Genomic DNA, 12,500 nt, shown 5'->3' with positions numbered 1-12,500 from the left:
GTTTCGATAGAATTCACGAGTTTATTAAACACTGAGAGAGGCATTCCTTCAAGCTGTGGCTTTTGAACGATCTCTCAAAATAGAATGGAGTGAGACCATTGAGTGTGCATGTGTGTGTGAGTGTGCGTGCGTGCGTGTGCGTGTATTTGTGTGTGTGCGTGTGTGTGCGTCTGTGTGTGTGTGTGTCTGAGAGAGCGCCTGTTCATCATGCATTACTGTTTCCAGCCCTGCCAAGCAAAAATACACCCGCAATTTATAATATCAATTTTGATACCAACCATATCATTCCAGCTGAATTATTTGTTTTCATATGACTATTTATTGCGTAATCACATAGACATTACACATCAAGACTACGACATGGGGCTTTAATGGGTTTCTAGTTCTTTCACTACTTTAATATAATTTTAATGCTACTATAGATAGCCTATATGAGTTTTTGTGGTTCACAGTATGTGAAGGTTACTGACTCTACACCCATGTAGATGAAGCGGAGGGGTGCCAAGACGCACAGAGGAATGGGTGGTCCGGAAACGCTTTTGAGACCCAGTGAAACTTAACAAGCATGTTTCTTTGGATGTTAAGACGAAGTAGAATACTGATATTAATGAAGCAAGTATCACAACACAGTGGAGGAATGTCAACTGGAGAGCTGGGGATATGGCTGGATGTTCACCAGCTGAAGCTAAGCTAATACCCTTGTAGTCATAACAGTGTATTAGTGTAATGTCCCCCCTATGGCCAGCAAGGCTCATAGCTTTTCTACAAGCCTGGCAATACACAGGCTCCGAAGCTGATAGCTTTTGGATTACGATTCACTGATGAGTCATTCAGGGGTTGCTCTTAAATCATTAAGTCATTCAAACATTCCGTTTTTTTATTAGAAATGCATTGTCATGCTGATGCTAGCATATATATATACGTTATACCTATGTCTGTCTGTGTGTGTGTATGTGTGTGTGTGTGTGTGCGTCACTGTATGTGCAAAAGTTCAAGGCCCTGGTTTGAACCTGTGTATATACGTGGACTCTTGTGATTGAGAGTTTGGACTGTTGGACAGTATTTTAATGGTGTGTGTGTGTCTATGCGTATGTGTGTGTGTGTATGTGTGTGTGTGTGTGTGTGTTCTCGGCACAGAGCTGAACCTCCTATGGTCATCACACCAGGTCCACCACAGCTCAGAGTACTACAACCTGTCCACAGCCCTCCGGCAGTCTATCACCCACCAGTTCACATCATGGGTAAGAGTTTGTGTCTGTCCTGGACATGTCTGTAAGGGTTCACTCACAGCCACTGGAACATTGTATATTTTGTTGTTGTTATATTGGTTGTAACCCATTAGGCTGTAGGCTACTTGTGAAAGTAGAAATTAAACTCGAGCTTTTATCTGCAAACAAGTCTCTGATTTCTTTGTTCTCGTCGACTCCTACAATATTATATTTCATTCTATTTGATTCTGTTCTTGTAGATAATCACTTCCCACCTCGATAGAACATCTAATTAGAGACTATGCAAGATACAAACCAAACCTTCACGGCAAAGCTTTGGTATTTCAGTCCATATGAAAAAAAAATAAAAAAAGACAATTACAGTTATTGTGTATTGTCCTCAGGTGTTCTATCTCCCCTTGGCTCTGGCTATACCTCCATCTGTGTTCGCTGTTCACATCCAGCTCAACCTGCTCTACCAGTTCTGGATCCACACTGAGGTAAATATAACCTTTAATAATTATAACCTTACCTTTATAAATCCTACAGCATACAGAATGACCGGATATGACAGGATATGTTGATACATTTTCAGCCACCAGTTCGAAGACTAGCGCTCACAAGCAAAAACTTGCTCCCCGTTTTACCTTACTGGACAGAGAGGGGCACACCTCCACACTCCAACTTGCAGTTTGTTGACCGTAAAAGATAAGAGAGAGATAAGAAATCGAATAACATATCATATCACTTGAACCATACAGTCAACACTTTAGCATCTCTTCAGGGCATTGACCCAATTCGACTAGCCTGAGTGGGCCCAGTGTTTCAAAACGTGTAATCTAGATCAGAATGATCCAGATATTTGTTTGCAATCCAGGATCAGATAATCTGGCTGATTTCGAGTAGTATAGGAGAAAACAGCCAGCTCCATCTGATCCTGGATTGCAAAAAAAAGATTCAATGTTTTGAAATACTGTGCCCTGATGATTTCGTCTATACTATAAACATGATTATGCATATGCATATACAGTTACATCAGACAGACTGATATACAGTTATATCAGACAGTATATAATGCAACAGTTTGAAAGATGCTTTAGATAGAGTGACTTGTTATCTCATTCTATTCCCTATGCTGACTGCAGAGAGGAACCATCACGAATCCAGGACTCAAAGTCGAACCTGCGTTTAATAAAAAATAATGAGATTTTATGAAATATTCCAAACAGAAGCATGACCAATCGCTCTCCTTTAAAGTGACTGGGAGTATCAGTTTAACAATCCCCCAATCGTTAGGGGAATGAATGGATTCGAAATCGCTTCCATCTTTTAGTATGCTATTAGTGAAAACAGTCATAACGTTTACCATTTTCTAAGGGATATAATTTATGCCGTCTTTATAGACTTTATAGACTTTTTTGATGTCAAATAATTTATTGGCACACAATTCCCAGACCTGATTCTAGTATTAAAGCTGGAACGAGGCAGAGGGAGAGAGCTTTTTCATTCAAGATAAAACCCTGGCTGTTGCCAGACCACTCATTACATGGAAATAATGAATCATTGAGAAATCCCTTCCAGTTGTGCACATTTCCCCAGACTGTACGATCACTTGTAGACTTTAACATCAAACTCTCTGTAAAAGTCACACCCAAAGAGGAACCTGATACTTATGAAATATGTGCTGTGTGGAATGATCTATAATGATTGTGTGTGTGTGTGTGTGTGTGTGTGTGTGTGTGTGTGTGTGTGTGTGTGTGTGTGTGTGTGTCTGTGTCTGTGTCTGTGTCTGTGAGTGTGAGTGTGAGTGTGTGTGTGTGTGCGTGCATGTGTGCGTGCATGTCGTTGTGTTAAAATGTCAAAGCTTATTTGAATTGACTAAAGAACCATATGAGTTTGATTATGAATGTGTGAGATATTTTTTATGAAACTTGTTTATATGCATTAATATGTCTGTGTATTCATGTGTGTGCATAGTTTTGCACTAACTAGTAATAATGAGCACGCCTGTGGGTGTGTGTGTGTACGTGTATGAGACCATTATCAGCAGTGTCAAACTCTTTATGGTCTTGGCAATTCTCTGCATCCCCAGTGATTGTTTTACTTCCAATCTATAAATATTTTTCTTTCCATCTGGAAATTAGGCCACCTCACTCTTTCCATAGTTCTCCTGAGCTCAGCCCTGGTAGCTCATGAGATAAGAAAACACAATAGTTACTATTAATGTTGTTTCACGGCAGATTGCTTTAATAGCTATGATTACGAAGTTGCCCAAAAATAACCGAATCGATTTTTACATAAGTAGTATCAGCTGAAATAAATAGTGAGAAAATAATAATGAATGTGAGAAAAACTACTATACATAGTATTGGAGGTATTGAGTTAGGATTAGGGTTATGGGTTATATTAGCCTTGGTCCACGAGCAATTATGCTCGCTGGCTTAAGCAGAAACAGACTGGCAATCAGACTAGTGTATAGTGTTGCCCATTAAGGAGCAATACTGTATTATATGTAGTTTTGAGGTTGATGTCTACCTACCTACTACCTACAGTATCTTCCACCTATAAGACCCATATCTTCACCTTAACTGTCCCTCCTAAGACCTCTTCATCCCCTCTACCCCCCTGTACAGTTTCTCTACTGTAAATAATAATGAAAAATCGAATTCTTCCTTCTTCTAGCATTATGACTGCCAATGGCCCTTGGCCCAAACATAGATTACTTTTTCTTGCGATGACTGATGGACAGATGATTCACTTACTTAGACAAATGTGTTTGTTGTAAGTTGCTTTTGATAAAGGTGTCTGCTAAATGCCTAAATGAAATGAAATGAATGTCTAGCATGTTCTTGTCACTGTCATTTCAGGTAGTCAGGGATATTGGGCCTCTGGAGTGGGTCTTGAATACTCCTAGTCACCACAGAGTTCACCATGGTGAGATAAGTTCCACTTTGCCGTCTTCTATGGCTCAGTTGGTAGAGCATGGCGCTAACAACGCTTAAGTTATGGGTTTGATTCCCGCTGGGACCATATATACTGTCTGTGGATAGCATAGCTTTGAATAAAAGCATCAGGCATATATTTCCTCCTAAAACAATTATTCGTAACATGGTTGATTATCTGACGGTCCTCTGATGGTTGAGTGAAAAATGGATTGAAATCTGTTGTGTGGTTAAAATGTGCGGTGTCGTTGGCAGGACGTAACCTTTATTGCATTGATAAGAACTACGGTGGAATTCTGATCGTATGGGACAGAATGTTTGGTAAGTGGGGTACAACTCACCTTTCTCCGCGTTTTCCTGGAGCACAATTTTAACCCGAATCTTCAAATATCCCTCATAATGCAGGCGTGGATTTATCATTGTGTCTTTTTTCTTTTCTCAGGTACTTTTGCTCGAGAGACTGATAAAGTAATCTATGGTCTTGTACACCCAATAAACTCATTTGAACCCATAACTATTCAGGTAAGTCCCATCAGTTTGTACTGTTGGGTTGTAATTACATACACATTACCATGAAAATATCCTCAAATTACATTTTGCACTATTGTGAATTCATCAACAGGGGAACAGCTTACAGTACCTTGAAAGTTCATGAAAGCTACAAAAGACCAAACTGCACAGTGTTTACAAAAAAATCAGCCCTTCAGCAAAACCTTTGATTGTCCCTGTATTACATCAGGCTAATCAAACCATTAGCAAAGCCGTTACTCCCAATCTTGGGGTATCAGCATCAATGTGAAGGCCTCTAAGTGCAGGACTAGATGAGGCCAGGACTGTTTCCCTGCTAGGGGAACAGTCATGCTGTAACCATAACATTATTACTCTACTTTAAACAAACCACCCAGCAGAGGTGAAGGAGGCCAATCAAATGAAATGCTAGGAGTTGTGTTTGATTATATTCACTGACCGGACTTCTGGCAACTTCCAGCATGAGCAATCCCTCTCTAATGACAATAACTATATTTGTGCAGGATTAATTGAAGCACTGATTGGTATTTTCAACAGTGAGTATGTGATAAGGTCAATTAGGATATTTAAAATGTTTATCCCAAACGATGTAAGTTATGGTACCTTTTCTTTTTTTCTTTTTTCTTCTTATTTTTTGCAGTTTCTCTACTATAAGTATATGTGGAGGAGATTCAACAGAAACAAAAAGATCGTCAATAAATTGTCTGTCCTCTTCAAAGGACCAAGTTGGAAACCTGGGAAACCAAGGTTGGGGAATCCTGTTGAAGATACTCCCAAGGTGAGAAAGAATACTATCACCTAATATGCAAAATTATGAAGGAAAAAATCGATTAGTGTGTGAAAATGAGAGAGAATGAGAAAGCGGCAGAGAAAGAGAGATACAGATAGAGAATTAAAACAAAGAAGGCAGTGTTGTTGCATTTTGTTGTCCACATTCCAAAAAAAGGATATGAATGAATGAATGAATGAATGGTCTTTATTGTCATTGCTATAGTACAGGTACCAAACAACGACATTTAGGAGGGGTGGCTCCCCTGGTGCTAGGAAAGAAAAAAAAACAAAAAGAAAAAAACAAGAATGGAAAGGAGCTGGTTTACATAAATAAAGGCTATATACGATTCATACTTCATTAATTATTAATATAATTCATACTTCATTACCTAGCACATACTTCATTACCTAGCAATTTGACACGCACACACACACACACACACACACACACACACACACACACACACATACACACACACACACACACACACACACACACACACACACACACACACACACACCGAAACAATGCTCGAATGACTCACAGAATTCACACTTGTAAGATTTACATTTTACACAGTGCTTTACAAGAGCACACCACACCAAATAAATTCTTCAAGCCTTTGTAGACTGCACACAATAACCTCATTTTCATTTGTTTAAAAAAATAAATAAATAAGTGTGTGGGATCAAAAGTGTTGCTCTGTGTGTATGTATGTGAGAGAGAGAGAGAGAGAGAGAGAGAGAGAGAGAGAGAGACAGAGAGAGAGAGAGAGAGAGAGAGAGAGAGAGAGAGAGAGAGAGAGAGAGACAGAGAGAGAAGGGTTGTACAAGCCCCAAAAGGAGCCCCAGTGGTTAGCTTTGAAATAGCGCTGAGGGTGGCACATATTTAGGCCCTTCATGCTTCACACTTAAAAAAACCTCCACCCCCTCAGCTTTCACAATTAAATTGGCCCCTAAACTCTGCATGATGATTCTAAACATGTGGAGGGAGCTGGAATCTGACTGAAATATCTTAAAAGGCCTCCCATTGTAGGCCTGGACAGGGTGTGTTGATATTTTTTTGAAGAGGGGAAGAAAGAAGGAGAGAGAGAGAGAGATAGAGAGAGAGGGAGACAAGGGAGAGCAGGTCGAATGTGTTAGCTTTGAGGCTAAGCAGAACTATGGGCTGTAATACCTAGAAGGATGGGGATGTGAGGGAAACCCACATATGGTAGACTCACCCAAGACCCCTGGAAAACACAGCTAATTGTCTGTTCATGTTTATACCCTACAGTGTATTGGACATGTCTAAGATATATGCCGATACACATACATGAATGACAGTAATTGTCTCATATGAGACCTTACATGACTTGGATCTGTTAAAGCTAAGCCATCATATTAAGGCAATGTTATAGCCAGCATTCATTCGTCAGTTTGTATTGTACTTTTTATTTAGCTGTGTTATACTGTTCCTGTATGTTGCCATAATTTCTCTGACGCCTCTGCCATTAACAGATTACTGGAGAGGAGGTGCCACACAGTCCCACCTGGTCTCTTGCTTCCCAAGTCTACGTTACCATCCAGTTCTTTATGGTGTTGGGGTTTTACCATGATCTTATTGAAACAAAACTGGTAGGTAATGTATTAGGCAAGTGTCAATGCCAAAATGTGATCCAATCATACAGAATCAGGTAGGATTAAGAATGGGAAGAGGGGTATACTATTAGGGAAAGATTATTTAGAGAGCTGACTATGTTCTCATAATGTAATTTTGTGTGTCTTAGGTAGGGGACCAAAGTCACAGACAGTTTGGCTGGAAAGTTGTATTTACCGTACAGTAGCTCGCTGTCGTCTTGATGTTCTTGTGGCATGTCTACGTCCAATTTTCGTCTGTATTTACTGTACAGAAAAAGAACGACCCTGTCTAACATGACAGAATGAGTGATTGTCTGTCCTCTTCAGAATAACCTTTGTCTATTATTTTCCATTCTGGAAGCCAAAAGACCCCCCCCCCCCTTCCCCCTTTAAAAAAAACAGTCAGGTCTTCTCAACAGTTATCTTTGGAAGGCCTTTTTCCCCAGGCATAGTTTTGGTTAGCCAATGTGCCGAACACACCCAACCCTTTCAAAATCCAAATGAAATGGCCTGTCTTCTTGTGATTCCTACCTCCGTGGTGTTCCCTTAGTTGTGGTCCTTCCCTCCACGTAGGCCCACAGTCAAGAGTCCCCCCCCCATCCCCCAGCAGCCGGTGGTCTAACATTGAACACAAATGCCTTAATTGCCAAGTCAACCATTTCCCTCCCCAAATAGCCCTCAGGATGCAGCAATCAGGATTTCCAGAGAAAATAACAAAGTGAGGACTTTGTCCTGACAATAAATCATGTCAATGTATGTATTTATACCTCCATGTTCCATCTACCCTTATTTGGGATGACAATTGATGATACACTACTGTGCAATTTATGGGTTTAGCGTTAATTCAAAGTCATGAAAACATGAAATTACTACAATTACATCATAGGCATACAGTATACAGTATATAGTGTACAGTTTATTGCAGGTTTTGTCATTTTGCTACAGTATGTTAATGACAGAGACATTGTGGAGCTCATTTCTTGATTCAGCAGAACTAATTTCTCGATTCAGCAGAAGTTTCTCGTCCTGAAAATGGTAATAATGATGACGGTGATAATGGTCATAATAATAAGTTAATCTCGGTCTTGTGGGACACCGAAACAATAACACCAATCAGTCCAATGCTGGAGTCACTAAAAAGCCAACAGATGTTGAAATTCATTTTCCCCCGCTCACTGTTATTGTTGAAATACGATATGAGACCAAATTAAAAATTAGCACACCCGAAAACGGCAACGAAAATCCAAACATTTCTTTTCCTCCAACGAATATGAGGACTCTCCATATCACTACTCATAGCTTTCTCAACGTTCGTCCCCCGAGGAGTGCCTGGTAGTAGTTAGTAGCGTCTAGGGTCCATTCCCTCAGGGCGACCATAGTCAAACTAAAGATCATGTGATCCAACTGACTCTTACTTGCTTTGATATCGGGGTAATACAGTTGCATTCCAGAATAAATAGCCATAACAAGACTGGCTAATAACTGTTTCTGAACTGATTAGGTAGCTCAGTTGTCTTGTAATAACTCTAGTCTTATAACTGTCTTATTATAGCTCTTGATCCTGTAGAACTACTGACTGTGGTTGAGTGTAACATGTAAACGTCTTAGATGGATTGGGGTGAAGAAGACCTTATTTGTTTCTTGGCTGCAATAGAAACTTATTCTGACGAATCAGAAACACCCCCTTTTAATGCGCACAACTCACGCCATGCATCTTTTCCCCTACTTTCCCATGTGTGAGCTAGGGGAATATGGGGAATTTAAAGGTTATTGGTCTTGAATACACATTAAGAAATACACTTTTATTGCTTCCTGTTGATATGCGGATGCTATACATATACTATATATGGCCTGTGTGTGTACTGTACGGGAGGCCACCGTTGAGGTTTATATTTCAGGGCCTGTGAGTTGAGTGTTGAAGATCGTAGCCGGGCTCTGACAGACCGCTGTAGTCCCCGGGAGAGGGCTGGCTTACAGCTGCTGCCCTGGCCAAGTCCTTAGGTTAGAGTACACACATATTCACCACTCATACACAGGCTCCAGCTAAGGCTCTGGGTTGTGTGTGCCCTGTGAAGGCTGCACGGACCGCTCACAGAGGTCCCCGTCGAGGTCACCACAGACAGACACAGACAGAGGTCGCAGTGAATCGGTAAAGGACCGGTGTTCCTCTAGAGTTAGTTTCGGCCTGATTTGAGGATACATATACGGGCTGCCAGCAGCAAACTCTTCCACTGTGGTCGAGTCCCTGTTGCAAGATTCTCCAGAATCAAAGCTATTACAGTATGCGGAGAGTATGTGTGGTAGTTAGTGGTCAGAGGTCCAGATACATTGTTGAGGAAAGTACAGAAGTGTCCAGAAGGGTAGTCAGACTGAAGGTTGTTTTGATTGGCATGAGAACGGCGTCGGGGAGTACATAGCTGGGTAGCACAGCGTAGCGTTGTGGTCTGTGACTTCATCCACAGTCAAATCTCGTGTGATCAGAGTTGACCATGTTTCATGTAGAGAATATTTATTTTTCCCCCCATCTTCAGTGAGGTTTAGATAGTATTTAATGTATGTAAGTTTATGTATTTTTCCTATCATATTTTCTCATGATATGCACTGCATCTCTGTGTCAAAGATGCTGTCCCCGCTGACCATGTTGCTGATGACTGGCTACGTTCTGCTCACTCTCACTTCCCTTGGGTTCATCATTGAAAACAGGTAGGCGAAATACTAATGTCACATAATCACTGTATATGATATGATAGAAATACACTGTCTGGTAATACAGTGCTGTCAGAGGTTGGGGTCAAATGTATTTGACTTCAATCAATTCTCGAAATTGCAAAAACTCGAATAAACCCATTTTTTTCAAAAGAAATTCAATAAAACCCTTCCCCGTTCCCAGATGATGGATCATTCTGAAAGCATCTATTGGATTTCCTGCGCCTCATTGTGTGATTGTTATGTAATGTGAAATATAACCCTTCCTTGTGCAGGCCTACGGCGGCTGTGCTGGAGATGCTGCGCTGTGCTCTGATGGTGATGATGCAGAGATTTGGCTACATGAAGACACTGGTGCCCTCTCTGGCCATGCCCACAGAGGTACAGTAGCTGACTGACAGTAGAGACACTGCATAACATGTTAAACCAATTGGTAGTGATGGGGATTGCTCACCGAATCCATTGCATTGCAATGTTATTGGCTTGACTAGCGGGTGTGTCATTGATTTTCAACAACGTTGACATTTATTTAAATTCTTCTGAATAAAAGTCCGAACATTTGGTCGGTTGCCGACAGCTTTCACCAGCTGCTGTCACAATTATATAACAGAACATGCTCATCATAGGTACCTACTGTACATCAAACATTTTCCGGGAGGTCTGATACTTGAATTGAAGAGTATAACATAAAATGACAAAGCTGGAGACATGAGAACATTATCTCCACACTGTTGGATTCTCCTGATCTTGCTTTATTAGTAAAGACATGCGTCACCATGTTTCAATAACAATAACGCTCTTCTCTGTCATTAAAAAGTGCTCGCACACAAGGGGGCTACAATTAGCGTAATTGAACATCACTACTAAATCAATAACCACTGTTTCACTATGACAGTGATAGTCTATTAAAACAACAAAGTGTTCCAAAATAGTGCACTTAGCAGTGTGCCCTCTGGTCGTTGGTGCGGTAGGTGGGGAGTGGAGAGAGGCAGTGTGTGTCGGTCCTTTGATGCTGAGCTGACTAGACAGCCAGTCTTTAGGGGCCATTAGGCCTAGTTAGAGCACTGGCCCTGCCTGCAGCCCGCCTAGCTGTGTGGATAGAACAGCCCAGTGTTCAGGTGTGACAGTAGGCAGCCACATTACGTGTGTGTGTGTATGTGTGTGTGTGTGTGTGTGTGTGTGTGTGTGTGTGTCTGTGTCTGCGTGCGTGCATGTGTGTGTGTGTGGGGTTGTATGTGAAACTGTACCCCTGTGTGTATGACACTCTACCCCTGTGTGTGTGTGTGTGTGTGTGTGTGTGTGCGTTCATGTGTGTGCGTTCATGTGTTTGTGGTTCTGTGTGAAACTGTACCCCTGTGTGCGTGAGACTGTACCCCTGCGTGTGTGTCTGTGGTGTGTGCTTGTGTGCGTGTATGAGACAATGAATGTGTGTGTGTGTGTGTGTGTGTGTGTGTGTGTGTGTGAGAGAGAGACTGCGTGTGTGTGTGAGCTGGGCAGGGGCTAGCCCCAGCCCCACAGCCCTGTGATGTATGACTCCAGATGCACAGACCAATTGACCATAAAATTGCAGTGCGTTTCTGGCACTCTTGTGGCAGAGCTGTAGATCGCGGCTGACCTCTCATTACGTGCCCTTTCTCCCTCCCTCCCTCCCTCCCTCCCTCCCTCCCTCCCTCCCTCCCTCCATCCCTCCCTCCCTCCCTCCCTCCCTCCCTCTCTCTCTCCCTCCCTCCCTCCCTCCCTCCCTCCCTCCCTCTCTCCCTCCCTCCCTCCCTCCCTCCCTCCCTCCCTCCCTCCCTCCCTCTCTCCCTCTCTCCCTCCCTCCCTCCCTCCCTCCCTCTCTCCCTCCCTCCCTCCCTCCCTCCCTCCCTCCCTCCCTCTCTCCCACCCTCTCTCCCTCCCTCCCTCCCTCCATCCATCCCTCCCTCTCTCCCTCCCTCCCTCTCTCCCTCCCTCCCTCCCTCCCTCCCTCCATCCCTCCCTCCCTCCCTCCCTCCCTCCCACCCTCTCTCCCTCTCTCCCACCCTCTCTCCCTCCCTCCCTCCCTCCCACCCTCTCTCCCTCCCTCCCTCCCTCCCTCCCTCCCTCTCTCCCTCCCTCTCTCCCTCCCTCCCTCCCTCCCTCCCTCCCTCCATCCCTGCCATCCCAGCCAGTTGCGAGTGAGAGCAACACTTTCTGGAACCAATTAGTCTAGTCTGCCACTAACTATGGTTGGCTGATGAGATTTGCACGTGAACGCTGAATCGTTCTCTTTATTGTCTTCCCCTCCACATCTGTGCACTCAGGTGCTCAAAAGACGACTGGAGTTTTTCCCAGCCTTTTCCTTCCTCATTTCATGATTATTTCTTGATTATTTATATATTTTTTCCACACAGTACTCTGATATTACAAATGCATTCAGTATGGACATCCTTTGGTTCATTGTGATTCATGCGCTACAGTACACGCTACACGGCAGGGTTTTCTCAATGAAATCTTTGTTTTATACACACATGCTACTCCCTCCTAATGAATGAATCATTCTAGGCAGTATTTCTTTTTCTTTTTCTGCAGCGTTTCAGTGGGAGTAAGTAACTGTCGTCCTCACTCGCAGGTGGTGGTCCGTAACGGTTGTCATGACGATAACGGTCCCTGACTTTGTACCTTGTTGCCTTGTCGCCCATTTACTACGGTAGGTAGAGGCCAAAAAAAGAACGAAAGAAAGAAAGAAAGAAAGAAAGAAAGAAAG

The 12,500-nt window shown here is 42.7% G+C and overlaps 1 protein-coding gene across 1 annotated transcript in view; it reads left to right on the top strand.

The window, feature by feature from the left end:
- Nucleotides 1–12,500, top strand: part of agmo (alkylglycerol monooxygenase) — a 33,558-nt gene that overhangs the window by 12,082 nt on the left and 8,976 nt on the right. The window contains exons 4-12 of the mRNA XM_080540605.1: nucleotides 1,138–1,241; nucleotides 1,613–1,708; nucleotides 4,076–4,142; nucleotides 4,406–4,471; nucleotides 4,593–4,672; nucleotides 5,319–5,456; nucleotides 6,950–7,066; nucleotides 9,690–9,772; nucleotides 10,051–10,156. Coding sequence (XP_080396731.1) covers nucleotides 1,138–1,241; nucleotides 1,613–1,708; nucleotides 4,076–4,142; nucleotides 4,406–4,471; nucleotides 4,593–4,672; nucleotides 5,319–5,456; nucleotides 6,950–7,066; nucleotides 9,690–9,772; nucleotides 10,051–10,156 — 857 coding nt within the window. The remainder of the gene's footprint in view (nucleotides 1–1,137; nucleotides 1,242–1,612; nucleotides 1,709–4,075; nucleotides 4,143–4,405; nucleotides 4,472–4,592; nucleotides 4,673–5,318; nucleotides 5,457–6,949; nucleotides 7,067–9,689; nucleotides 9,773–10,050; nucleotides 10,157–12,500) is intronic.

This window comes from Nansenia antarctica, assembly GCF_963989245.1.
Source record: "Nansenia antarctica genome assembly, chromosome: 10".
Taxonomy (NCBI): domain Eukaryota; kingdom Metazoa; phylum Chordata; class Actinopteri; order Argentiniformes; family Microstomatidae; genus Nansenia; species Nansenia antarctica.
Note: the sequence above shows the minus strand (reverse complement) of the source record. Positions and strands in the feature narration are given on the sequence as shown.